This window comes from Molossus molossus, unplaced genomic scaffold (assembly GCF_014108415.1).
Source record: "Molossus molossus isolate mMolMol1 unplaced genomic scaffold, mMolMol1.p scaffold_m16_p_19, whole genome shotgun sequence".
Classification (NCBI taxonomy): Eukaryota; Metazoa; Chordata; class Mammalia; order Chiroptera; family Molossidae; genus Molossus; species Molossus molossus.
Window position 1 is genome coordinate 42313213 of NW_023425354.1, and position 27391 is coordinate 42340603.

Genomic DNA, 27391 nt, shown 5'->3' on the forward strand with positions numbered 1-27391 from the left:
CTTCCTGCCTTGGGGGTGTTGGTGTGGGTGAGCGTGGGTGCAGACACCCCTGCTAACGTCTCAGGCAGGCCTGGAAGGTGAGGGCCTCACGGTGGGTACCTGCGGCATCTGGCTGGCACTTCACCTCCAGGTCGATGGTGGACAGGCAGAGCTTGTGGCCCTCCTGCAGTGCCGCCTGCTCCTTGGTGTTCCTCATGGAGCTGCCCACGCTGAGGCGGCGGCCCACCGTAGTAACCTGCTTGTAGAACTGCTTCCCTGTGATCTTGTGGTCAAAGCCCAGCCAACTGAACTTGATCTTCACCCTGGAGGCCACAGGAAGTGTCTGTCAGTGCCACCAGGGCCATAACTGGGGTGGGGCTGGGACAGACAGCACATCCACTTACGAGTAGTCCATGTCCTCTGGCCCTGGGAAGGGCTCCAGTGGCCAGTTAAAGAAGCAGTTGAGGAAAACCAGCCCGGAGCAGCCGGCCCAGACCACGAGGATGATGATGAAGGAGGCGCCAAAGTCATAGATGACCTGAAAGGCACAATGGGGCAGGGGCAGGGCCGAGAGCAGAGTGAGCACGGGGAAGCCAGGGTGGGTAGCAGGCAGGGACCGTCTGGCAACCCTGTTCTCCCTGTGTGGCACTGCATGAGCGGGCACAGCCCGGTCAGCCTGGGTGTTTGGTCATCAGACACTCTGCACCCCAACTATCCCAACTCACCCTGGCATGTCATCAACCCCTGTGCCTCCATTATGGACCAGATGTCACTTTCCTGGAGAGGCTTCCCTGACCACCCCATCACTGTCATGTCACTGGTTAACAGTGAATAGCCCTGGCTGAGAATATTGACATCTTGATTCATTTACTTGCCCATTGTTTGTTTAGCTCCCTGAGAACAGGAACCTGTTAGCTTTGTCCACTGTTGTTTCTCCAGCCCTTTGAGAGCTCACATAACAGGTGTGAAAAATACTTGAGGAATGAACAGAGGGCTGTCTCATCTTCCCTTCTGAGGAATGGGTATAAGACTGACATGTGTCCTTACGGGATTATGATGAGGGGTAGGGAAGTGGGATCCTAGTAGAGTGCTCAGTGTGGGGGGAAGCCTGCGGAGCATGAGCATGTTAGATGTAATCGTCACTATTGCAATTTATTTCCAGTACCAGAGTCCCTGTAGTCCTGGCAGGAGCTGCCCGGCTCCCCAGGGAGGGGACCAGCAGGAGCTCGGCACTGAGGAGGGAGGAGGCACATGCAGGCTTCTCCGCACTCCGGGAGTGTGAGACTCCCTAAAGTTCCCAGGAGGCCTGGCCCTGCATTCTCCAGGCACTTTGATTCCCAGAACACCAGCCCCCATCTGTGACTCCTTCTCCTCACCCAGGGCCCCCGCCACCACACTCCTCAGGAAAGGGGATTTCACTTGGTGCTGGTGCCAGAGGAGGAAGAAGCCCCTTCTGAAGCCCTGGTAGGAGCAACAGTCTTTGGAATAGGAACTGGGGCTGATGGACTGGGAGATGTTTGCTTCATCCTGTCCCTGTGTGACTTCTATGGGCTCAGAATGCTGCCTGGGAGGGAAACAGCTGAACCAACTTGGCCGAGAGCAGCGCTTTGGCTAATGGCAAGTAACAGCCCAACAACAACAGACTTGGGGGTGGGGAGACTGGAGTTGGGCTCAGGATCGGGGACAACTCACCCACCCGCTTTCTGTACCTAGCCCAGAAATGCAAAGGTCACCTGCGGTGACACCTGCAGTGATGTGCTTGAATCTTCCATCCCCCAGGCCCAGTGGGTTTCTTTTCTTACTCCCGTGGTGCCCAGGTGCATCCTCCTGGGTGTGGGTGGTGGGGAAGGGCCAGCCCCAAGCACCTACAAGTACTTCCCTCTTCAGAGAGGGTTGAAGGAGCCTTGAGCGAAGCCTCTGTTCAGACACTGGTACAAAATACACGTGCTGGAAACGCTGGCCACTCCCTCACCTTGATTCCTGGGAAGGTGACTGCTGAGGAGGCATAGGATCCAATCATCAAGGCAATAAACGTGGACCGAAGGTCACCAAACATGTTAGGCAGCTGCAAGACAAGAACCAGGGGAGCCTTCAGCTGAGAGAAGGGACAGGATGGATGAAGGAGAGGACGGAGGACCAAGGCTCATCAGGTACTCTTTCTTATCTACGCTCCTCCCCTGGGCAATTAGTCCAGGGGTCAATTACTACTAAAGGGAAGTTTTTCCCTCCTGGACTGAGGTTGGTAGGGCACGAGAGGAGTATAATGCAGAATTCGGACTCCAGATGTAAGGACAGAGCTGTTGGACTTCCCGGCTGACAGGTGTCCCTCCTCTCTGCTCCAGCACAAGCCAGGGGCCTTCCTGTCTTTACAGGATTACACCAAGATGCCAGTGAGCAAAGCTGGGAGACTCAGGCATCTCTCAAAGGGAGCAAGCCAGTTAAAAATAAGAATCTATTTGGGGACAAGAGTGCCATTTGTATAAATAAAAATATCTGCATCCCAGAAGGACCAGATGTCAGCAAGAGCTGCTTCCAGTTCTGAGAGAGTAGACTTCTGAAAGGTGTCGATCAGAATTCAGTTCCCTCATGGCGGACAAGGGTGCCGGCCTGGGATTTCAGCTTCTGAGTTTCTAACTGCAAGGAGGACTTTCCCTTTCCATGGTTTTGCCCCAGAGATCAACACCTGAGAAGGCCAATGGCAAAAAAGGCTCGGTCTTTCCTCCCAGCCAGGCCACTTATTTGCATCTCATGTAAGTTCATTCTGGGCTCATTCAACATAACTTCGAAGCTAAAACCCTTGGTGATTCCACACAAACCCAGCCATCGGAAAGTAGGATAATACAGTCACACATTCAGACGTAAGGCAAGTACATCCCTCAACGGCCAGTCACAGCTCAGGAGAGCTCAAACCCATGTGAAGGTTTCCACCTGCACCCACCATGTCCCTTGCACTGAGGATACCTCTCTGGATGGCTATGCCAACCTGTTTCATTGAATTCAGACTGTTCATATGGACCCAATCTATGTTCCCCTCCCCCATGTGTCTGCAATCATTTTGGGGCTTTAGCAAACAGGGACCACGTGATCGCTGCCTGCAAGCTAATCCATTGTTGCTGAACACAAGCAGTTTGAACTGGCTACACACCTGCACCTCATCATTTCTGCCTTTGTTCCCCACAATTAAAATGAGTAAGGCATATATCAAATCATCATGTTGTACATCTACAACTAATACAATGTTATATGTAATTATATCTCAATAAAACAGGAAGAAAATGAGTAAGGAACATCATCCAAATTAAAAACTTTTGTGCTTCAGCCCTGGCCAGTTTGGCTCAGCAGTTAGAGCGTTGGCCTGCAGACCAAAGTCTCGGGTTCGATTCCGGCCAAGGGCATGTACCCCAGTTGTGGTTCGTCCCCAGCCCTAGTTGGGGTCGTGCGGGAGGCAACCAATCAATGTGTCCCTCTCATGTTCATGTTTCTCTCTCTCTCTCTCCCCCTCCCACTCTATCTGAAGATAAATGGAAAAATATCCTTGAGTGAGGGTTTAAAAAACACACAAACTTTTGTCCTTCGTATCTATGATGATCCTATCCCAAACCTAAATTTCTAATGAAAAAAGTTAATATGGATCTCGTTTTTAGGACAGACTATTCTAAGAACAATAGCATTTCTGAAAATAAATAAATAATGATGTTGGTAAAAATAAATTAATTAATTAAATTGAAAACTTTTGTGCTTCAAAGGACACCACCAAGAAGGTGAAATGACAATGCACAGAAGATTTTTATATATCACATATCTGATAAGGGACTTGTATCTAGAATATATAAAGAACTACAACTCAATAATTAAAAGATTAATAATCTATTTTTACAAGGGCAAAAGATTTAAATAGACGTTTCTCCAAAAAAATATACAGATGGACAATAAGGTCATGAAAATATATTCAATATCATTAATCATAGGGAAATGCAAATCCAAACCACAATGAGATACTATACGAATTCACACCCTCTGCAATAGCTATAATAAAAAGAAATCAGATGATAATAAACGTTCTGAAGATAAAGAGGAGTCAGAACCGTCACACTACCCATGGAAATGCAGAATGGTGCAGCCACATTGGAAAATAGTCTAGCGTTCCTTAAACAGTTAAACACAGAGTTATTATATGATCTAGTCATTCCACTGCTAAGTATATACCCAAGAGAAAGGAAAACAATGTCCACACAGAAACTTGCACATGAATGTTTATAGCAGCCTTATTCATAATATCCTAAAAGTGAAAATGATCTCAGTGTCCATCAATGGATGTATGGGTAAACAAAATGTGGTATACCCACACCATGGAAGATTATCTAGGCATAAAAAGAAATGAAGTACTGACACATAGTACAACACAGAGAACATATGAGGTGTGAGAAATCAGTCACAAAAAAACACATATTGTATGATTCCTTTTCTATAAAATGTCCAGGATAGGAAAATCCATAAAGACAGAGAATAGATTAGTGGTTGCCTAGGGCTGGGGTAGAGGAAGCTGGGAGTAAACAGAAGGGAATGCTAATAGGTACAGGGTTTCTATTTGGGGTGACATAATTGATTATGGTGATGACTGCACAATTCTTGAATACAAGAAAAACCAGTAAATTGTATGTTTTAGGTGAAATACATGGTATGTGAATTATGTCTCAATATCACTGTTAAACATGAATAAGGAATTTAAGATTTTTTTTTTTGGATCCCAGAATTAAAAAGAAACATGAATAAATCCATAGTGTAAGATATGAGGCCAGGGAGGCCATCCAGGCTCCCCAAAGAATTCCCAGCACACTAAGAGCTCTTCTTCCAGCCCCCACGAAGAGCGGATCCTCTGTCCACTCAGGCTTCCCAGAGAGGGTCAGAAGAGAACAAGGAACACATGGAAATTTCCCAACAGGAGACAAAGGAAATGTGATGTGCTCATGTGTGCCTAGGCATACCCACGTGAGCACTAAAGGCACCCAGTCTTACTCTTTGTATACCTGCCTCCCAGGTATGCTGTGATTCACTGGACATGCCTCGGTTCCTGCGCTCACATATTTGGGCTTCTCCATGCTGGCTACTCCAGCAAGGCAGCCTTGTAGGGGAGGCATCTCTGGGGCCATATCAGCCCCAGGGAGAATCCAAGACTAGTTCTGCCAGTACAGAAGGGGGAACTGTTCCGGCCTGGAATGGCCCCCAGCCAGGACAGGTGAAGGAAGAAAAGAATCAAAGAGGGCTTAGAACCCTACCAGAAGAGTAGATGGAGGGCACAAGCTCGGGGTAGCAAATGCCACTTGATGCCAGTCAAGCCAGGGAAATACTTTTGCTGGTGTAGTCACCTTTGGGCACAAAGAGTGTCTTGAACTTTTCAACAGGGCTGGGGGATACTCCACAGAAGCAGACAGCTTGCTAACTAGCCCTTTTCCTTTTTCCTTAAGCTCAAGCTTGCCCTGACCCTGACCCAGGCTAGAGGCCAACTGAACAGGGAGTTGGAGCCAACATGCAACACTGATCTGATCTGGAGTCTTCGCCCCAGAACTAGGACAGGGAGGAACAGGAAGCTGGGAGAAGAGCTGACTTTCCATCTGCCCCTGGATGAAACCCCCAACTTCAGGTCTTGACAAGGGCAAGAGCCTTCCAGCTGCCTTTCTTGCTGCCTGCCTAGAACATTCTTAGCAACACCAAGAAAATTCTCCTCCCCAACATGTTATTTTGGTCAGCAGGGCCATTCCTAGGGGAGTATAGATCCTCAGGGCAAACCATACTACACAGCTTTCCCACCAAAACCAACATCTTATAATTTAAATTATGATTCTTTTTCTTGATTAGAAAGCAATGCATATCCATTGTAAAACACTTGAAACAAAGTATACATAAAGAATAACATAAAAATCACCCTGATAAAAGCCATGTTGCCATTTCAATATATTTCCCTTTCATCTTTTTCCTATAAGTACCTATAACTTTATAACAAAATTGGGATCATATGCTACATATTGTTTCATAAACTTTTTCTTTTTTACTTCATATAATACAGATGTTTTCTAACTTAGCATTCATCTTTAACACACTTCATAATGACTATCTGGTATTTCTTTATCTGGACGGTCCACAATCTATGCATTTCTCTCATGTTGGACCTCAGGTCCTTTTTAATTTTTATCATGAACATTCCATTGAACATCCTTGAAGATAAACGTATGTGCACATAGCTATTTTTCATTTTATTTTTTTATCCTCACCAGAGGACATTCTTTTGTTGTTGTTGTTCAGATAGAATGGGAGGGAGAGAGAGAAAGAGAGAGAGAGAGAAGCATCGACGTGAAGGGACACATCGAGTGGCTGCCACCGCAAGACCAACCAGGGCCGGGGACAAACTGCAACCGAGGTACGTGCCCTTAGCGGGAAGCGAACCCGGGTCTCTCTGGACCGCAGGCCGATGCTCTAACCGCTGAGCCAAAACAGCCATGGCGTACATAGCTATTAATCCCTTAAGGTAAAGTCCTGAAAGTAGAACCACAGACAAAAGGAGTATGCATTTTAAGTTTCTGTCATACTGTGCCAAACTGCCTTCTAGAACACTTACACCAATCGATACTCCCACGGCAGCACAGTGGAGTCTGTTTCACTGCGGCCACTCCAACACTGTGCATTATCATTACTTTTAATATTTGCCACTTCACCAAATACTGTTGTAAAATCCATTTCTTTGAGTATATGAGTGAAATGAATTAGCGACTGATATTTGCTTCAAAAAGAATCTGGATGGGCCAATCCCAAGATGGCGGCCACCATGAAGAAGGCGGCTGCAGAAGGCATCAATGTTACCTTTGAAGACCAACAGAAGAGAAACAAATTTGCACGGAATACCAGTAGAATCACAGAGCTGAAGGAAGAAATAGACGTAAAAAAGAACTCCAAAATTTAGAAGATCCTTGCGAGGACGTCATGCTTGCAGATGATGACTGCTTTTTTTGTTTGTTTCTTTTTTTTTTTTTTTTTAATCCTCACCTGAGGATATTTTTCCATTTTTTTTTTTTTTTTGTACAGATAGAGTGGGAGGGAGAGAGAGGAAGGGAGAGAGAGAGAGAAACATCGATGTGAAGGGACACATCGAGTGGCTGCCACCCGCACGACCAACCAGGGCCGGGGACAAACTGCAACCGAAGTACGTGCCCTTAGCGGGAACCGAACCCGGGTCTCTCCGGACCGCAGGCCGATGCTCTAACCGCTGAGCCAAACTGGCCAGGGCTTGTTTGTTTCTTTATTGGTTTTAGAGAGAGAGGAAGGGAGAGGGAGAGTTAGAAACATCAATGAGACAGAAAAATCGACTGGCCGCCTCCTGCATGCCCCCCACTGGGGATCGGGCCCACAACGTGGGCATGTGCTCTGACCGGGAATTGAACCAGCGATCTCTTGGTGCATGGGTCATGGGTCGATGCTCAACCACTGAGCCACACCGGCTGGGCACGACTGTTTAATGACACTTTATCAAATTGGAGATGTTTTCATTAGCCGTTCTCAAGAGGAAACACAAGAAATGTTAGAAGGAGCAAAGAAAGGTTTGCAAGAAGAAACTGACCCCTTAGATTCCAGGGTGGAATCAATTCAGCGGGTGTTAGCAGATTTGAAGGTTCAGTTATATGCAAAATTTGGGAGCAACATAAACCTTGTAGCTGATGAAAGCTGAATGTTTTATATTACTTTTAAAATCTGTTTAATAAACTTGACTATTGTTTAAATGATAATTTTCCTTTTTCAAATGGTATGGAAAGCAAACTTTCTTTTTTAAAAAATTTCATTTATTTAATGGAAACTTGCATATTTTCACGTCTTGCTTATTTATTTTATATTTTTAAAGGAAGACAGTATTCATCTATGTATTTTGCATAACTATTCTACCAAGTGTAGGGGTTTTATGTGTCCCTTTCACATCGATGTTTCTCTCTCTCTCTCTCTCTCTCTCCCTCCTACTCTATCTGAACAAAAAGTGGGAAAATGTCCTCGGATGAGGATAAAAAAATAAATAAATAATAAATTTTTCCATTATAAGAAAATATTGAAAAAAACATAATTTCTTTAATTACTAATGACTTTGAACATTTTTCTACAATTTAGAAAATAAATCATTTATCCCTGGCCGATTTGGCTCACCAGTGAGCAAAGGCCCATGGACCAAAGAGTTGCTGGTTCGATTCTTGGTCAAGCGAACATACCTGGGTTGCAGGTTTGAACCTTGGTCCCGATCAGGGTTATGCAGGAGGCAACCAATCAATGTGTCTCTCTCACACTGATTTTTTTTTTCCTCTCTCTCTCCCTCCCTCCCTTACACTCTATCTAAAAAAAAATAAATCAATGGAAAAATATCCTTGGGTGAGGATTAAAAAAAAAAAATCAGTCATTTATATTCCCCATTTGTCTTTTTTCCTATGAGAATATTAATTTTTTAATATTGATTTTTGAATAGGCTCTTTATACATAAAAGACAGGCACAGTTTGTTCATATACTGCAGGTATGTTTTCTTAGTTTGCCATTTAACTTCTTAGTTCATGGTGTTTTTAACCAACAGAAGTGTTGAAATAGGTAGTCAAAGTGTGTTTCAGCTTTTTAGCATTTATGCCAGATGAAATCTCTCTGAAAAGAACATCAAGGATGACCTTGGCCAATGAAACCCAAAGCATAAACATCCTGGCAACAGTGGTCACAAAAGAATAACAAGCACAGGAGAAGAGAGGGCTTCCCTGTGGACATTAATTATTTTTTAAATGTTAATACTAATTGTGTGATCTTTTAAGCCACTTCCTTCCCTTCCTCCCAAAGCTGTCATGCCTGCCAGAAATTTCCCCCATTTACTGTGCCCAGGAGAAGCCTCCTCAGAGGATTTTCCTTATAATAGAGTGATGACATATAATAATATAGCATGATTATAGTAATATAATATTATTATAATATAATAGCATCATTATAATAGCAACTATTTGTAATACCTACTCTATATATTATCTTTTTTTTTTTTTATCGTCACCCGAGGACATTTTTTCCTTTTTTGTTGTTCAGATAGAGCGGGAGGGAGAGAGAGGAAGAGAGAGAGAGAGAAACATCAACGTGGAAGGCACACATCGAGTGGCTGCCACACGCACGACCAACCAGGGCCGGGACAAACTGCAACTGAGGTACATGCCCTTAGCGGGAATCAAACTTGGGTCTCTCTGGATCGCAGGCCAATGCTCTAACTGCTAAGTCAAACCGGCCAGGGCTCTATATATTATCTTAAAGAAACCCAAAATAGCCCTGGCTGTTTTGGCTCAGCGATCAGAGCATCGTTCTGCGGTCCAGAGAGACCCGGGTTCGGTTCCCGCTAAGGGCACGTACCTCGGTTGCAGTTTGTCCCCGGCCCTGGTTGGGGTCATGTGGGTGGCAGCCACTCAATGTGTCCCTTTCACGTCAATGTTTCTCTCTCTCTCTCTCTCTCTCTCCCTCCTACTCTATCTGAACAAAAAATGGGAAAATGTCCTCGGGTGAGGATAAAAAAACACAACCCAAAACAACCTTAATGAGGCAGGTGTTACTTACTATCCTCACTTAATGGGTAAAAAGCTTTAGAATCAGAAAAGTTAAGGGACACCCCAAGCTGGTAAGGGTCAAATTTGAGATCCAAAGCAGGTCAAGCTTATGTACACAACTGCTGGGCTACTCTGTCTCTTGGAAACCTCCCAAGTACACACTTCATTTGGGTCCCAAAGCAATGACCATCACCTCTCAGGCTCCTCTGTGTTCCTTGTTAAGCCTTCTGTCTGCTCTCCCTACTAGAGATTTCTCACATCCCTCTGATCCTCCTTTGAGACCCATCTGCCCCTCCCTTGGCCTTCCTTGGCTGCCCCTCCATGTCCTGGGCCACACCATCAAGTAGACACACTCCTGTTTCATCTTCCCGTCTGAGTCTTCTCTCTCCACTGATCTTCACATACCTCCTTCCTCTGCCTCCACTAGACCTCAGCTGCACATAACGGCTACTCAGAAGCCCGGTGATGGAGTGATGGCTGAGTACCGAGTAGAGTGCTCTGGTGAGGGCCTCAAGAGCCAGCTCTGCTGCCAAGTAGGAAGCCGGAGCCATGTTGCAATGACAGATGCCAGGGGAAAACACTCAGCAGAGGCTGTTTCCTGACTCAGGATTCATTCCACTCACAGGTGGGGAGTGCAGGCCCCATCCCCCAGCTCTGGGTGCTTCCTACCACCACTGCTGCTGCCTGAGAGGGAAGGGTTGCAGTGGGCTCAGCTGGGCAGAAGCTTCCCTCACGTGGGGATGCTGTTGGTGACTCATTCTCTCAGCCCCTCAGCTGCCCAGTAAACAGGCCTGGGCTGTGTGACCTTCCCAGAGGGGAAAACAGCAGCTGCAGACAGCCCCTCCCCTGGATTTCTGGCCACAGAGCAAGACACCTAGACGCAAGTCCCCAGAGGACTAGGCTCCAGGGTGGTGAGGACGGGCTGCCCTCCCTAGAAGCTCCTCTAAGATGTCTCTTTACTCAGGGATCTCTTTACCCTTGGGGTTGCTGGCAGGCAGAGACAGAAGGGCCACTTGTAGCCACCTTACCCTGACTTTCCAAATTTGTTGTTTCTCAAACCCACCAGCTGGGGGCACAACCTGGCCCTTGGGGAGAAGCCATGTGCAGCCTGGGTGGAGACTGGCATTCTGGCCCTCAGGTCCCTTCCAGAGGTGAGCCTTGTCCTCAAGTGGCTGGTGTACACACCCAGAGCTTCGTACAACCTGTACAGGCCAGGATCCAGGTACCAGTCTAGACAAGCGGATTCAGCAAAGCAGGGCTATTTCCTAACCCCAAACAACCTGGCAGCTCCAAGCACTTAGTGCCAGGAGCAGGTCCTTGTGGTCACCTTTCCGCTTCACTGCTAAAGGGGTGGGAGGAACGATTCCACTTCATCTGCCTTCCCAGCCTGGTCCAGCCCTGCCAGGGGCCCCCACTATACTTTCTGTCCGCCCCTGAACTTGTCACATGCTGAAGCAAGTTCACGATGCGGAACCCTCTGATGGGTGAATTTTTCTCAGGCCAATGGCTATCAGCTGACTGTTTTGGGTTAGTAAGACAGAACAGAAACCGAGACGGAGAACAGGCTCCAGGCTCTGGGGGAGTCCTGCTCACCTGGCACCTGCGGTCCCAGAGCTGACTGAGCTGACTGGGTGTAGAAACAGGTCAGCTGAGCAGGAATGTTAACCTCCCACCCCGCTCCGGGACATCTGCTTCACTGCTGCATCCGAATCCTTCCCTCCTCTTCTCTTGTTTTGGCAGAGGGATATTTATTCTGTTTCCTTCAAACCCAGATCCCCACTGCCATGGGATCATTTCTTCCTCAGTTCAAAGTCAGACTTCAATGACTCAAATAGGAAAAGCCCACAGAGAAATTTTTCATCAAAGAGCCTGGCAACGTTTTGTAATCACTTTTCTGTGAGGGTTTCAGCTTAGAACTCCCCGTCCTGCCCACACGAACAGGGGTCAGAGTAATGAAGTGGAAAAGACATGTCCATAATGTTGGCTGCATCTGCTCCCATCTCTAAGCAACCCAGGCCCTGGATTGTGGGGTGGCGACCCAAAGACGCCGCGCCTCAGCCGCCGGGCTGATATTTGCGCTCCAGCCAATGAAGCGAGTTAAAGGGCTGTACAAATGCAAAGCATTGAGCAAACAGACCTAAGTGTGCTATCCAGGTGTCGGGGGAGGCTGAGGCTTAGAACCTGGGGAGTGCTCTGCGCCCGTGGAATGACCTGGCACCCTCCTCTCAGGATGTCACCCTCTGCTGTAGAGACCTGGGAGCGCCAGCTCTGGCCATGAAGTAGCCCACCTGGTATGGGATTCCCCTTGCCCCTCTGAGCCCCCCTCTAAAGGAGAGGGTCACCCACCAGTAGGTGCTCTGTAAGGGAGACCTGTCTGCTAGCTCATGCTGCCCTGTAGGGGGAAGGCATTTTGCCAATTTTGGGCCCCTTCTCCGCCAACCGAGGTAATGGTTTACAGTGCCTGTACATCTTTATTTATACCACAACCCGTGCAACACAAAACCCCTTGGGACTCAGAAAATCCCCAATTAAGGTTTCCATAAGAACACATCCCTCCCACCCCGATTCCCAGGTTATCGTGGGACGGCCCCAAACTGGTGGTAGGAGATTTGATTCAGCTGCTCCTAAAGGTGACCCTGAAGACTCCTTTGTCCCCCAAAATTAGAATATGGGTGGGAGACACAGACAGAAAGTGCCATTGTGCTGCTAGCGAGGCGTCTCTGGGAGCTGCTCCTGACAGTTCTGCTTTTTAAAGGCCTGGGCTGTGTCAGAACGAGATTCAGCTCTGCTCAGCAGAAGCTGCAGCCAGCCCTATAACATTGCCCAAGAGCTCCAACCCTGTCCTCGCTGACCTGCTTCTCAGTCCCCTTTCAGGGTCTGTTCTGGAGGAGCAGCAGCCATGGGAGCCCTCATCTGAGGCCCCACGAGACAGGAAGCCCACGGAGAAGCCTCAGGCTGGGGGCAGCAGAAGAGGGGGAAAGAGACCACTTAACAAGCTCTTAGGGACAAGTGCTTAGGGAGTTGGCCTGTGTAACTAAAACGGGGGGGGGGGGGATGTCAGCAGGATGTGGGGTGAGAGGGGTGTCAGCCCTGCCTTCCCACAGGGGATAGTGATTGAGAAGCTTCTTGGTGCCTCTGGACCAAAGGTTGTCAAACTTTTTCTTTAAAGGCCAGATAGCAAATATTTTAGGTTTTGCAGGTCATATGATGTCTGCACAACCACTTCGTTCTGCAGCTGCAGCACAAAGAAACAAGTGGGCACAGCTGTATACCAACAAAACTTTGTTTACAACACCTTTCCCTGGAATAGTCTCAATTTGGCCTGGGGGAAGCAATGTGCTGACGTCTGCTCTAGACCCAAGAATGGGGACCCCTTAGAGGACAAGCCACCAGCCTCCCTTAAATAGATCCCTACTAACCAAACGCTTTAAGTGCGGACCACACGGTTTTCTTGCCTGGTCACTCACTTTATGACCGGTGTAACCTTTTACCTCCCCGTGGAATAGTGAGGCACTAACAGGAACGCTCCAGCTGCAGTGCCTGTGGCCTCCACAAAGACCTAATAGCGGTTGTTGAAAGCCATGGACCCTTCCCCAGAAAAGTGCACCTGCGGAGCACACACACAGTCTGTTTGAATATAATCTCAAGGGAGTGCACAGCCCTCCTAAGGCTTATTCACAGACCCCATAGAAGCCTAAAAACCCCAGGGTAAGAACATTTGCTCACTCAGAAAAAGAGCTAATTTCTTTGTATATGAAAGATAACCCTGTAGAAAAAATAGACAAATGATCCAAAGAAGCAATTCATAGAATACAAATGACCACAAGAAAGAGGTAAAAAAATGCTCCATCTCACTAACAAATAAAGAAAAAAATTTAAAAATCATGTTTTATCATTTTTCACCAGATCAGACCAGCTAATGTTTAAAATATTAATGATAGAGTGCTGGAAGGGGTATGGAGAAAAAGACACTCTCATACCTGTTAGTAGGATGGTATCAATGTACAGTATAACCTTTTGGAAAGACCATTTGACAGCATACATTAAAATTTAAAACATGCTGATCCTGGGGCCCAGCAATCCCATTTCCAGAAATGTATTTTACAGAAATATATGGAATGTTCATTTCAGCAGCATCATAAATCAGAAAAATTGGAAACTAACCCAAGTGTCCATTAGTAGGAAGCTGGTTAAATAAATTATGGTATAACTGTATTATAAAATTACATGGAACTCTTTAATAATGAGGAAGATCTCTAGAGCTTAAAATAATAAGGTAGATTTCTAAGCACAGGCAGGAAAAGATGTAAAAGATACATTGTTAAGTGAAAAAGGCAAGTTGTAACAGTATTTCTTGGGGGAAAAAAAGAATAGCCCTGGCTGGTTTGGCTCAGCGGTTAGAGCATTGGCCCACGGACCAGAGTCCCGGGTTTGGTTCCCGCTAAGAGCATGTACCTCGGTTGCAGTTTGTCCCCATCCCTGGCTGGGGTCGTGTAGGTGGCAACCACTCGATGTGTCTCTCTCACATCGATGTTTCTCTCTGTCTCTTCCCCCCTCTCTATCTGAAGATAAATGCAAAAATGTCCTCAGGTGAGGATAAAAAAAAAAAGGATAACAGCTCTGGCTGGTGTTACTCAGTGGTTAGAGTGTCAGCCCTCGCACCAAAGGGTCAAGGCTCAATTCAGGGTCAAGGGCACGTACCTGGGTTGCAGGTTCAATTTCCGACCCCATTTAGGGCATGTTCAGGAAGCAACCAATCAATGTGCACATCGATCTTTTCCCCTCTCTCTCTTCCTCTCCCTTCCATGCTTTAAAAATCAATGGAAAGCCCTGGCCAGTTGGGCTTAGCAGTTAGAGCAACAGCCCGCTGACCAAAAAGTCACAGGTTCGATTCCGGTCAAGGACATGATTCCAGTTGCGGTTGGTCCCCGGCCCTGGTCGGGTCGTGCAAGAGGCAACCAGTCGATGTGTCCTTCTCACGTTGATGTTTCTCTCTCTCTCTCCCACTTCCTCTCTCTTCCTCCCTCCCACTCTATCTGAAGATAAATAGAAAAAATATTCTCAGGTGAGGACTAAAAAAAAAAAAACAATGGAAAAAATATTCCTTTTTTTTTTTTATCCTCACCCGAGGACATTTTTCCATTTTTTTTTTTTGTTCAGATAGAGTGGGAGGGAGAGAGAGGAAGAGAGAGAGAGAGAAACATCGATGTGAAAGGGACACATCGAGTGGCTGCCACCCGCTCGACAAACCAGGGCCGGGGACAAACTGCAACCGAGGTATATGCCCTTAGCGGGAACCGAACCCAGGTCTCTCCGGACCGCAGGCGGACGCTCTAACCGCTGAGCCAAACCGGCCAGGGCGAAAAAATATTCTTGAATAAGGACTAAACAAACAAAAAAGAGAAAATTGGTATATGAAGAATTTTTAAATAATTTTTTTCTTTATTGATTTAAGAGAGAGAGAAAGGGAGAGGTAGAGAGAGATAGAAACATCAATGAGAGAGAACATCAATTGGCCACCTCCTTCATGTCCCCCACTGGGGTCTTGGCCTACAACCTGGGCATGTGCCCTGACCACGAGTCGAACTGGTGACCTCTTGGGGCATGGGTGGACGAATGCTCAACCACTGAGCCACACTGGCTGGGCTTATGCAGATTTTTTTAAATGCCAAAGAGATACATTCTAAACTGATAATGGTGGTCTTATAGAATTTTAGTCTATACTTTATACTTCTAAAATATTAACTTTTTTAAAAAGAAAGAAAACATGTCCTTATGGGCTTAATAGTCTCCCCTAAAAGTTTCTTAGACAACTATAACTTCATTTTAAAGGCTTTCTTAGAGAGGATTCATGGTATAGTGGTTTTTATCCATTTGTCTTATGCTTGATCACAATAAAGCATCTTTCTGCATTTCAGTGCATAAACTCCTCAAGTTCAAGGGCCAACTCTTTCTCTTATCCCAAAATTCAGAATTGCCATGACATAGGTATAGAGTGACTAAAATAATGGGGTGATGCCAGGTTTTTAATCTTCATTTTGATGAGAGTTGGTCATTTTCAGGCTGTCAAAGAACAAACAGAGCCATGACTCCTGCTACACAGTTTACACAACTTAGTGGAATCTGTGTCCTTTTGGCAGTTCTAACAGATTTCCTACAATTTTGACACTTACTTACCTCCAGGTATTTGAGTGGAGGAGGGAATATATTTCTTTTCTTAATCTACCTGGTTAATAAAATAAAAAATAAAAATGTACAAAAGAGCCCGGCCAGTGTGGCTCAGTGGTTGAGCGTAGACCCATGCACCCAGAGGTCACTGGTTCGATTCCTGGTCAGGGCACATGCCCAGGTTGTGGACCCGATCCCCAGTGGGGGGCATGCAGGAGGCAGTCAATTGATGTTTCTATTTCTCTCTCCCTCTCCCTTTCTCTCTCTCTAAAAATTAATAAAGAAAAAAAATTTTTTTAAATGCACAAGAATATAAACCAAATCTCTCTCATACCACCGGAGCGAGGCAACCAGAGTTCCCAGATGTGCGTGTGTTCCCCACTCCCCGAGCACACTGCATACATGGCTGTGTGCCATGGCCCTTCTCACCTAACACAGACGCCACTGAACACTCCATTTCCAAAGGCCCAGACCCACAGAGTTGATCCTTCCCACCAGGGTAAAGTTAACAAGGCAAAGCACAGGAGGGGTGACCAGAAAAGACACTGGGACTGGCCTGGCCTCTGGCTCACAGCCTGCAGGCAAGGGGTCACAGAGATGCCAGATCCTTACAAGACCAGCAGTCCCCAGGGTTCCCACACAGCTAAACAAGGGCTCCTCAACGGTCTGACTCCTGACTCTTTCGCGGTAAGAGAAATCAGAAACCAGAGTATCCTGGCCCTGGCCGGTTTGGCTCAGCGGTTAGAGCGTTGGCCTGCGGTCCAGAGAGACCCGGGTTTGGTTCCCGCTAAGGGCATGTACCTCGGTTGCAGTTTGTCCCTGGCCCTGGTTGGGTCATGCGGGTGGCAACCACTCGATGTGTCCCTTTCACATCAATGTTTCTTTCTCTCTCTTCTTCCCTCTCTATCTGAACAAAAAATGGAAAAATGTCCTCGAGTGAGGATAAAAAAAAAAGAAACCAGAGTATCCTGTAAATAATGGTGACAGGTACTGTGTCATAAATACTTTTTCATGGGGAAACTGAGGCAAGCCAGACTTTCCTGTTGACAGAAATCTTTTTGAAGAGCCTATTATTCTCACTTCTTTTCCAATGGCCAGCTCTGAAAGGCACCCTAGCCCGACTAGGTGAGCCAGCAGAGAGCTTCCTTCTTCCCAGGAAAGACTTTTTTGGCCTTCTTTGACTTTCTTTCCTTCACCCTGAACCTTCCTGCAGTCTCTCTCACCTCAGCAAGGAGCACATTCCGTGGCATTTTGATGCTCAGCATCCTGAGAAAACACCTCCTTCCCTACAGGGGCTCTCTGTGTCCTGGCATTCGGAAAACCAAGACAGGCAGCCTGTGTGCTCCCTGAGTTTCTCATTCAGTTCTGGGCAAAGGCAGTGGTTAGGGGCGGGGAGATTCCGAGGGAGCTTTGTTTTTATTTTAAAACTTTTATTTTTTTATCTTCATCTGAGGATATGTTTGTTTGTTTTTAATTGCTTTTCAGAGAAGGAGGAAGGGAAAAGGAGAGAGAAAGAGAAACATGAGGTGACAGAGAAACATCAATCAGTCGCCTCCCACACATGTCCTGACCAGGTATCAAAACTATAAAGGAGGTATGTGCCCCACTCAGGGATCAAACCTGAAACCTTCTTGTGTACAGGAAGACACTCCAACCAACCAAGCCACCCGCCAGGGCAGGATGTTTGTTTTTAGGTTGCACTGTTAGCCAGAGCTGTCATGGAAAATCAGGAAAGCAAGTGGGCGGTAGCTTTTTTCCCCCCCTGCTCCTGTCTTCCCTGGACACATGGCTAGTAAGCTGGCTTCCTCAGCACCTGAGCCAAGGTCAGCAGGCAGGGGATGGCCCGCTCTGACAGCTGTGCTCTGCTGTGCCTGCGGAACCTCCCCAGCTGGGAGACCGTGCTATCTGGCCACTTCAGCACCAGCAGCCCTCTACTGCTTGGGATGTCCAGGCAGATGCAGGCGAATGGAAGGCAAAGAAATCAAAGCCAATAAAAACTGCTTCAAATTCACAAGACTGAACTGAGATCTTAAAGAAACGGATACTTACTGTTAATGAGGTGAAAGTCATGCACATCCCACCAAAGCCATTCAGAGACAGGGAGATGAAGATGAGCACAGAGAGAGCTGTGAGAAAACAGAAGGCACATAATCAGGGAACCACAGCTGAGCTTCAGGGAGGTCCAGGCTTTTGGGCTCTTACAAAAGGTGCCTCCCCATCCTCTGTTCTCCACTAACCTGAGCAGCAAATGAGAGGCCTAAAGAAGCTGCTTCACTGAAACAAAAAATACAGGTACCCCCAAATCAATAGATGGTGAAACGCAAGTCCTATTTTGGTGTTTGTTCTAATAGTCCTTGAAGCAACAGCTCCACCTGAATAGGGTTGGGGACCAGGTGGCTTCTAAGCTCAAGGGGACCCAGCTGACGATTCTGCACATACCCTGTAGCTGGCTTAATTCTTGGAACTGGCCTCTCAGGTTGGATCAATGAGGCCATCACAGACTGACCTGGCTTGGTGATGAACACCCTGGGAGCTTCTCTCAGACATCAATCTGGGGCGATTGTTCTTTTACCCACCCACCCAGTTGAGATAAGTAACTGGGTAAGGGCCTAACAAGCATCCCTTCTAACTTGAGCAGTGAGCACTAAGCTTGGCACAGCATCCTAGAGCAGATGGGCCTGAGCATCTCTGGGCACTCTCCCCAGTCCCTGATAAAAGCGTGGAGGAAAAGTGTCCTCACAGTTTGGGTTACTTGCTCCATATGCAATCAGCAAGCAGGAGACAGCAAAGCAGGCACTAAAAACAAGCAGAAATGATACATTATTTCTTATTACTGTCATTGCTAATATTCTTACTATTTGGGAGCATTTACTAGTATTAGATACTTTTGGAAAATTTACGTATAATATTTAATTTAATTTAATAATTCTAAGGAGTATAATTGGCCCCCTTTTACTGATGAGAAAAAAAAAAAGAAATTGATTTCTCCTAAATCTCTGACTAGTAAGTGCCTAAGCAGGAATTCAAGTCTGGAAGCCACATCTGGCAAACACCACACTACACTGCCCCCTCCCATGCCCAGACTGGAGGAGGGGCCAAGGCTCTGAAGCAGGAGAGGGCACAATTCACTCCCCAGGCTCCTATGCTCACTCAGTCAGAGATGGACAGAATCCACTGGGCAGGCGCAAGATGAGTAGCAGCTCCCGAATCCCCTCCAAAAAGCGAATGAAACTGTTCTACTACCCATTCCCTCCCCAGTCACAGGTCTCACTCATTGCAAACCACTGCCCTGAGAGATGATCACTCCCGGTGGGACTAGCTTGTGGAGGTTGTGACCTGAGAGGCTAGTTGTTGGGTGGACTGACCCTGAGTCTGGCACACTGGAACTTTACAGACCAGGGACACACCCCCCAAAGGGTGCCCATGTCGATTCACACAGGTGCCAGTGGGAAGGAAAAATATTAGGACTTCTATTTTACTATTTTTAATCTCAGCCATTTTAATTTATATTTTTGTAGGTGTATCACAAAGCACATTTAAAAATTAAGAATGGTATGTGCATATAATTCCATGTGCTTATATTAGAAGTATATTTTCACAACCTTTTTTTGTTTTTTTCTGATAGAGGTAAAAGGTCATAAAGACTGTGGAAGCTAGTGTTGTTAATGACACACAACTCCAGACTCTCCCAGGCAGGCCTGGGGCCCTGGGCCTTTTTAATGCAATACTGGACATTACAAGGATCATAGTACCTACTGATTTGGTGGCAGATGGGGTAGAAACCCCACACTGGGTGGGCAGTTTGGGAGCTCCACAGTGTTCCTGATAGAAGTACCAGACTTCCCTATAGTGGGGAACTCGACCCAGGGTCTACCAGCCCACCTTCTACCCCACACTGACCTGCCCAGCAGCCTGAGCTTCCTTGGGCCATACTTGTCCATGACGATGCCTAGGGGCAGGGTGATGGCACTGAGCAGGAAGGAGCCCACAGTGAAGGCCAAGTTTAGCATCTCATCCTGGGCCTTGCAGCTGAGCCAACCATTCATCCAGCTCACCTCTTCTTCCTGCCCTGGCTGTGCCATGCCTCCCACTGTGCCGTTGGTGACATTCTCTGTGTATGCAAAGAGAGAGAAACCTGATCAGAGGGTCATGGCAAGGATTCCCAATGATCAGAGTGCACATTCAAAGTCACCCCACTGGGAATAGCAGGGCTGTATCTGGGCCTCCTGAGGGCTCAGATACTCTACAGCAGGCCTGGATGTCCATCTGGCCCAATCCCCCTGGAACAACAATGCAGAGGTTCTTAACTTTGTGGGGGTCACAGATCCTTTGGTGAATCCAATAAAGAAAGCTATGCTCCTGCTCCCCAGAAAATGCACACAAAGTCTTACAATTTCAGGGGCCTCATGTTTCCCTTAAAGCACCCATGAGCCCCAGGTAAGGATTCCCATTCTAGAGTCACGTATACCCTAGAATTGTAGACCTCAGGTCCCAGCCTTGGCAATGGGGCCCTAGGTTGGCTAGAACCTTTTCAGTAGCTCTGTCCATGGAAGCAGACTACAGCCAGTATATAGGAGGCTGACCCTAGACCACCAGGAACAGACAAGCTGTTGGTCTCACTGCAAGGCCCTGGGGTTCTCCTAGGTCAGTTTGGAAGAGTGAATGGGCCCCCTGTACTGCTAAGTACAGTGGGCTTCTCAAACATGCAGTCCATGTGCTACCTCCTCCCCCTATATTTTCATATCATCAACCACCACACATATCGTGTTGTAGAACCCCTTGGGGAATGATTTTTTAAAATAGTCCTAATTTATTTGCTTTTACTTGTTGAGGTGCACCTTTCTTATTTCTCTCACTAGAGTCACCATGTTTGCTGTCCTGGAAGCCACACCTGTGCTATAATCCTGGCCCTTAATGGCCCTCTCCAAAGTCCATCCAGCACCAAGACAACAAAAATAGGAAGGAAAAAGTGCTGTGGCAGCTGAAGGCAGGAGGGTGGGGGATAGGACAGAACATAGCTGAAGAACTCTCTCCTCGCTGAGACTGCTGGTTAAGAGATGCTGACTAATCCCGCGTAAAGAGGAGCGGCCTCTGATTAGAGTTGAGGTAACACTGGGAGAGACAAGGAAATACCTCTTCAGAGAACTACTTGCCTCCAGATTGTGGCCCTCTGGCGCCAGGGCTGTAAAGCTGAGGTCGGCAAAGGCCTGCCCAGGCCTCTCAGGGCTGCCCCAAGGTCATGGAAAAGGATGCACTTTGGGTGATTCATGCCATATGCCGACCTTTAACCAATAAGCCCTCCTGGGGGCATGCTGATCAAGGGTGAGATGCAGGGTTCCAACTTTAGCTCCTCCACTTCCTACCTGTATGACCTTGGAGAAGTGACTTAATCTTGCTCTTTCACAGTTTTTTATCTGTAAAATGAGCATAATCTATTAATTAGTATCTACCTCTTAGAGTTCTAGGGAAGATAAGAAAATCCAGATAACATTTAGAGCGCACACAAGCATAGAAAGTGCTCAATAAATAATAGCTGAAATTTTGTATAATTACTGTTATTGGAAGCTCAGGATGGGGGTTGTGGTACAATTGACTGGCAGCAGAGCCCGACGCGGTACCTGGGAGCAGAGTTCTCTAACTGTGTATGAGATAGCCTAAATTTGTGTGTAGTCTTCCACTAGCTGGGGGACCTGGAGTGCAGGGACTGCGTTCTGGTCACCTGTGCCCCCAACACCTTATTTAGGTCCTGGTATAGAGCAGTTGTTTACTGAATTAATAAAAACAATGGAATCAGATCACAATGGTCAAAAGGATCAAGAGAGACGAAAGGAAATAGGATACACAACAAGAAGTTGAAGACAGAGGGGGATTTAAGGAGATTATAACCATAAGGTCAACCTCCTGAAGCCACAGAAACAAAATCTACCAAGCCAGATTCCCACCCCACCCAGCCTACTGCTTTCTCTGTTTTCCAAAAGAAGCCCCACCTCACTGGCAGCCAAAACTGTCATCTGAGCTCACTAGGATTCACCTCGGAGTTGTCACACACACTGAGCCGGCGGGCCTGAGCTGCTCACCCACTGTGGGGCAGCTTCTGGGAAGGCAGCCCCACTTCACAGGTTGGCAGTGGCTTCGGGTGTCAGCTCTGCCAGCAACAACAGGAACTGGTGAAGCGGGATGACAGCCATTTCCAGGTTGGTGTGCAGATATAAACAAACCAGCACAGGTGTGACAGAGTGGATGGGTGGAGAGGGTCTGGGACTGTTGGCCTAGGAGACCTGACTGGCCATGCAGGGTCTAGAGCCCATTATTGGAGTCAGTGCAGCAGGGTCTGCTGCTATAAGCAGGGAGCCACAGCTGGAGGGACCACAGGGGAACATTAAATCCATGGCTGCACTCACCAAGAGAGAAGATAAAATCCCAAGGCAGTTTCCCCAGTTTGATATAAGTGGAGATGGGGTGTAAACATCTGAATTGTTTAAAGATCTGGTCACTGCCCTGGCTGGTTTGGCTTAGTGGTTAGAGCGTCGACCCATGGACCAAAGAGTTGTGGGTTCGATCCCAGTCAAGGGCACATACCTCAGTTGCAGTACGTTCCCCAGCCCTGGTCTGAGTCGTGCATAAGGCAGCCAATCAATGTGTCTCTCTCATATCAACGCTTCCCTCTCTCTCTCCCCCTCCCACTCTATCTGAAGATAAATGGAACAAATATCCTCGGATGAGGATTAAACCCCTGTAACTAGACAGGGAGCTCATGAGGAGACAGGTCAGCGTAGAGGGAAGGGTCTCTGTCCCTCCCATCTTTCATCCTAGAGCCACTACACACAGAAGCAGGGATCTTACTTTGGGCTACCAGCCTTCTCTTCTTAAATAAGTCCCTGCCAAAAGCACTGCCTGGCCCTCTACTCTCCTGCCTTCAGGTAGTGACATCCAGTGACAGATGAGCCAGGGGTAGGAGGAGGTATCTGAATGGCCACCTTATCTGCCTAGGGAACAATATGAGAGTGTCCCTCACCCTAGAGGGACCTAAGCCATCAGTGAGCCCAGAAGCTTTGTTGGCAGTAAAACTGTCCACACGAATAAACACAGATCCAGGTGATGTCCAAATACAATCACAACCTGGCTGCTCCTCTTCCTCTGCTCTCACCTGAGCCATTGTGGGCCAGGAGAGACACAAACAGATAAGCAACCAGGAAGTGTCAAGGCCCTGGTGTGCCCTTCTTCTTCCAGCCTACAGCTCAGCCCTCACCCAGCCCAGCCTGCTCTGTGCCTCACCTGCACCTGTTTAGTAAACAGATGCCTGTAGTGGGTGGCCAGAGTGGCCTGACCCAGCCCAGCAGGGGAAGGTGAGCCAAGAAGACAGGACAGGAATTGGTGTGGTGGAGTGTGCTGAGAACAGGCATAAGACTGCTTAGGAGGAAACCCAGGGACAGGGAAGAGAGAACAATGCCTGTACTGTCTGGCCTCACTCACAGAAGACTCACATATAAAATTTTTACAGAGAAAGCAGAGGAGAAAAGAGGGTGCTGTGACCCCACTCCCGCTCCTCTGATATCTCTGGGTCAAAGGGGGTGCTCCCCCCATCCCAAGGAAATAAAGGGAGTGGGAGCCTCCAGAATAGAGCCAGATGTTTGAGGGAGCAAAGGTCACTGGCTGGAGGCCCCTCTAAATTCCTGAGCAGCCCCCTTCTGACTGGCTGCTTACTGAGCGCCCCCCTGCCCTGGGGGCAGGCCCTGGACCACCCAGCCAATGGTCCCTGCCCCAGGATCTCCTGTCTCTCTCTCAAATCCTTAGTCTATCCGGCAACAGGAAGCAGCATCTCCAGTACAGCAGGGGGGATGTAGGTGAGAGGTCAGCCTCAGACACAGAGCAAACAAGAGGCAGGACACAGACAATCAGAGGGCTCTGCTGGGTAGGTCAGGGCTGAGCCCCTTAGCTGTGGTCACAGAGGGCATGTGTGTGCTGGCTGCTGTGCTCAATGCTATTCGTTCCTGTGTCACTTAGCACCCTCCCACCCCCGCCCCATATTCCACACCAGGATACCAGGAGTTTCAAAACAGGTAAGTAGCTTGCCCAAGGTCTCATAGATGATACCTAGGGAAGCTGGACTTGAATCCAGGCTGTCAGACCCCAGAGCTCCTGATTTTAACCTTCAGGCTGTGCTGATGCTATACAACCTGGGCTAGAGGCAGTTCTGAGAAAATGCTGAGAGCACAAGGTTGTCACAGTGTCGGGCAATACCAGGTGGACCCTAATGTCACCTAGTGAGAATGAGACTTCCCCAAGACCCTCCCATGAGGTTCCTGAGAGCCAATCCAAGGTGTACAGGACCTTAATAGGACACCAAGAAGCCAAGTGGGGTGAGCAGAGGATGTGGGGGAGAAAAATTAGGTCATGAAATGGAAAAGAAGGCAGGGTTGGTGGGGAGGGCTGAGGGCACCAGCTCCTCTCTGTGACACATCCTGAGGGTGTGGCCACCAGTCTTTAAACTTTCTTACCTTTTGCTACATTTTTTTTAATCCAAAATACACCGGAGTGGGGGGTTAGTGTGTGGAGAAAAGGGTATTCTAGTACACTGCTGGTGGGAATGCAGACTGGTGCAGCCACTATGGAAAACAGTATGGTGTTAAAAATTGAATTGCCATTTGACCCAGTGATCCCATATCTAGGAATCTATCCTAAGAAGCCTGAAACACCATTCAGAAAGAATATATGTACCCCTATGTTCACAGCAGCACTATTTACAATTGCTAAGATCTGGAAACAGCCCAAGTGTCCATCAATAGACGAGTGGATAAAAAACGCCGTGGTACCTATACACAATGGAGTACCATGCAGCTGTAAGAAAGAAAGATCTCTTATCCTTTGAGATGACATGGAGGGACCTGGAGAGTATTATGCTAAGCGAAATAAGCCAATCAGAGAAAGACAAATACCACATGATCTCACTTATTTGTGGAATATAATGAACAAGGTAGGCTGAAGAATGAAATAGACCCAGAGACATAGAAAGGAGTATGGTTCAGACTGACAAACTTCAGAGGATGGCGGGGGGGGGGGGGGGGGGGATAAATGAGATGAACCAAAGAACTTATATGCATGTATGCATAACCAATGGACATACACAACAATGCTGGGGGTGGGGGTGGGGAGGAGGGTGTCTAGAGGGGAAAAAAGGAGAAACATTTATAACAAAAATAAATTAATAAAAACTCAGGGAAAAAAGCTACAGTTCTATAAAAAATAACACTCATATTCACAACAATAAAAGTGAAAGGGTGAGTTTTCAAAAGCTATCAACCACTGGCCCTTGGGTGTAGGAGACCATAAAAAGAGAGGGCCTCAGAAGGGATTGGCATTAAATAGTCAATTGATTTTTTTTTTATCCTTACCTGAGGACATTTTTTTCCATTTTTTGTTCAGATAGAGTGGGAGGGAGAGAGAGAGAGAGAAACATCGATGTGAAAGGGACACATCGAGTGACCCACATGACCCAACCAGGGCCGGGGACAAACTGCAACCGAGGTACGTGCCCTTAGTGGGAACCGAACCCGGGTCTCTCTGGACCACAGGCCAATGCTCTAACCGCTGAGCCAAACCGGCCAGGTCGGCATGAAATATTCAAAATGATGAAAAGCAAGGCTACTTTCCCAGCAAGGCTATCATTTAAAATTGAAGGAGAAATAAAGAGCTTCCCAGACAAGAAAAAACCTAAAGGAGTTTGTTACCACCAAACCATTATTACCAGAAATGTTAAAGGGTCTTCTTTAAGAAGAAGAAGGAAAAAACCAGAGGAACATAGTTAAATACAATGGCAATAAATACGTACCTATCAATAAACACTTTAAATGTAAATGCCTTAAATGCTCCAATCAAAAGACACAGGGTAATGGAATGAATAAGAAAATAAGATCCAGCCCTGGCCGGTTTGGCTCAGCAGTTGGAGCGTCGGCCTGCGGTACAGAGAGACCCGGGTTCGGTTCCCGCTAAGGGCACGTACCTCGGTTGCAGTTTGTCCCCGGCCCTGGTTGGTCGTGCGGGTGGCAGCCACTCGATGTGTCCCTTCACATCGATGTTTCTCTCTCTCTCTCTCTTCCTCTCTCTCCCTCCCGCTCTATCTGAACAAAAAATGGAAAAATGTCCTCGGGTGAGAATAAAAAATAAAAAAAAGAAAAGAAAATAAGATCCATATATGTGCTGTCTACAAGAGATCTACCTCAGAATGAAAGAAAAACACAGACTAAAAGTAAAGGAATGGAAAAAGATATTTCATGCAGATAAAATGTAAAAAGAAGACTGGGATAGCAATACATATATCTGACAAAATACTTTAAAACAAAGGCTACAGTAAGAGATAAAAAAAGGACACTATATAATAATGAAGGGAACAATCCAACAAGAGGATATAAGCCTTATAAACATTTTTGCACCCAACACAGGAACATCTAAGTATATAAAGCAAATTTTGATGAACATAATGGGAGAGACTGACAGTAATACAGTCATAATAGGAGATCTTAACACCACATAAACATCAATGGATAGATCTTCCAGACAAAAAAATCAATAAGGAAACAGCAGCCTTAAATGACACACTAGATCAGATGGATTTAATTGATATCTTCAGATAATTTTACCCCAAAGCAGCAGAATATACATTCTTTCGAAGTGCACATGGAACATTTTCTAGGATAGATCACATGTTAGAACACAAAACAAATCTCAATATATTTAGGAAGATTGAAATGATAACAAACATTTTTCTGACCATAATGGTATGACATAGAAACCAATCATAAGAAAAAAAGAAAACCTGAAAATCACAGAAAGACATAGAGGCTAAATAACATGTTACTAAACAATGAATGAGAAGAAATCAAAAGATACCTTGAAACAAATAAAAATGAGAACAAAACAACTCAAAATCTAAGGAACACAGCAAAAGCAGTCCTAGGAGGGAAATACATAGCATTACAGGCCTACCTCAAGAAACAAGAAAAATCTCAAATAAATAATCTAACTTTACACTTAAAGAAACTAGAGAAAAAAACAAACAAGCAAAGCCCAAAGTGAGTCGAAGAAGGGGAATAATAAAGATCAGAGCAGAAATAAACAAAATAGAGCATAAAAAACAACACAAGATCAAGAGCTGGTTATTTTGTTATTGTTGTTAATCTTCACCTGAGGATATTTTTCCATTGATTTTTTAGAAACAGTGAGGGAGAGTCCTGGCCAGTTTGGCTCAGTAGTTAGAGCATCAGCTTGTGGTCTACAGAGACCTGAGTTCAGTTCCCGCTAAGGGCATGTATCACGGTTGCAGTTTGTCCCCAGCCCTGGTTGGGTTGTGTGGGTGGCAGCCACTTGATGTGTCCCTTTCACACGATGTTTCTCTTTCTCTCTCTCTCTCTCTCTTCCTCTCTCTCCCTCCTACTCTATCTGAACAAAAAAAAAAAAGGAAAAATGTCCTCGGGTGAGGCTAAAAAAAATAAATAAAATAAAAATAAAAAACTCCCAACAGCCTTGGCTGGTTTGGCTCAGCGGTTAGAGCGTTAGCCCATGAACCAAAAAGTCGTGGGTTTGAGTCTGGTCAAGGGTATGTACCTCAGTTGCGGTTCGTCCCGGCCCTGGTTGGGATGGTAAGGGAGGCAACCAA

At 46.7% G+C, this 27391-nt stretch overlaps 1 protein-coding gene, 1 non-coding gene and 1 pseudogene across 3 annotated transcripts in view; 2 read left to right on the forward strand and 1 right to left on the reverse strand.

The window, feature by feature from the left end:
- SLC43A2 (solute carrier family 43 member 2) overlaps nucleotides 1-27391 on the reverse strand; it is a 46023-nt gene that overhangs the window by 11520 nt on the left and 7112 nt on the right. The window contains exons 3-8 of one of the 2 annotated variants that reach the window (XM_036268611.1): nucleotides 19639-19849; nucleotides 18479-18534; nucleotides 17788-17864; nucleotides 1952-2044; nucleotides 384-517; nucleotides 100-302 (exon numbers count right to left, since the gene is read on the reverse strand). In XM_036268611.1, the coding sequence (XP_036124504.1) occupies nucleotides 100-302; nucleotides 384-517; nucleotides 1952-2044; nucleotides 17788-17864; nucleotides 18479-18534; nucleotides 19639-19849 (774 nt within the window). Of the gene's footprint in view, nucleotides 1-99; nucleotides 303-383; nucleotides 518-1951; nucleotides 2045-17787; nucleotides 17865-18478; nucleotides 18535-19638; nucleotides 19850-27391 lie in introns of those variants that run through there. The other variant, XM_036268612.1, reaches the window with a different exon arrangement.
- LOC118635138 lies at nucleotides 3556-3626 on the forward strand. The gene has a single exon (XR_004960476.1). It is a non-coding gene; the product is annotated as a small nucleolar RNA SNORD50 (small nucleolar RNA).
- LOC118634229 lies at nucleotides 6696-7696 on the forward strand (annotated as a pseudogene).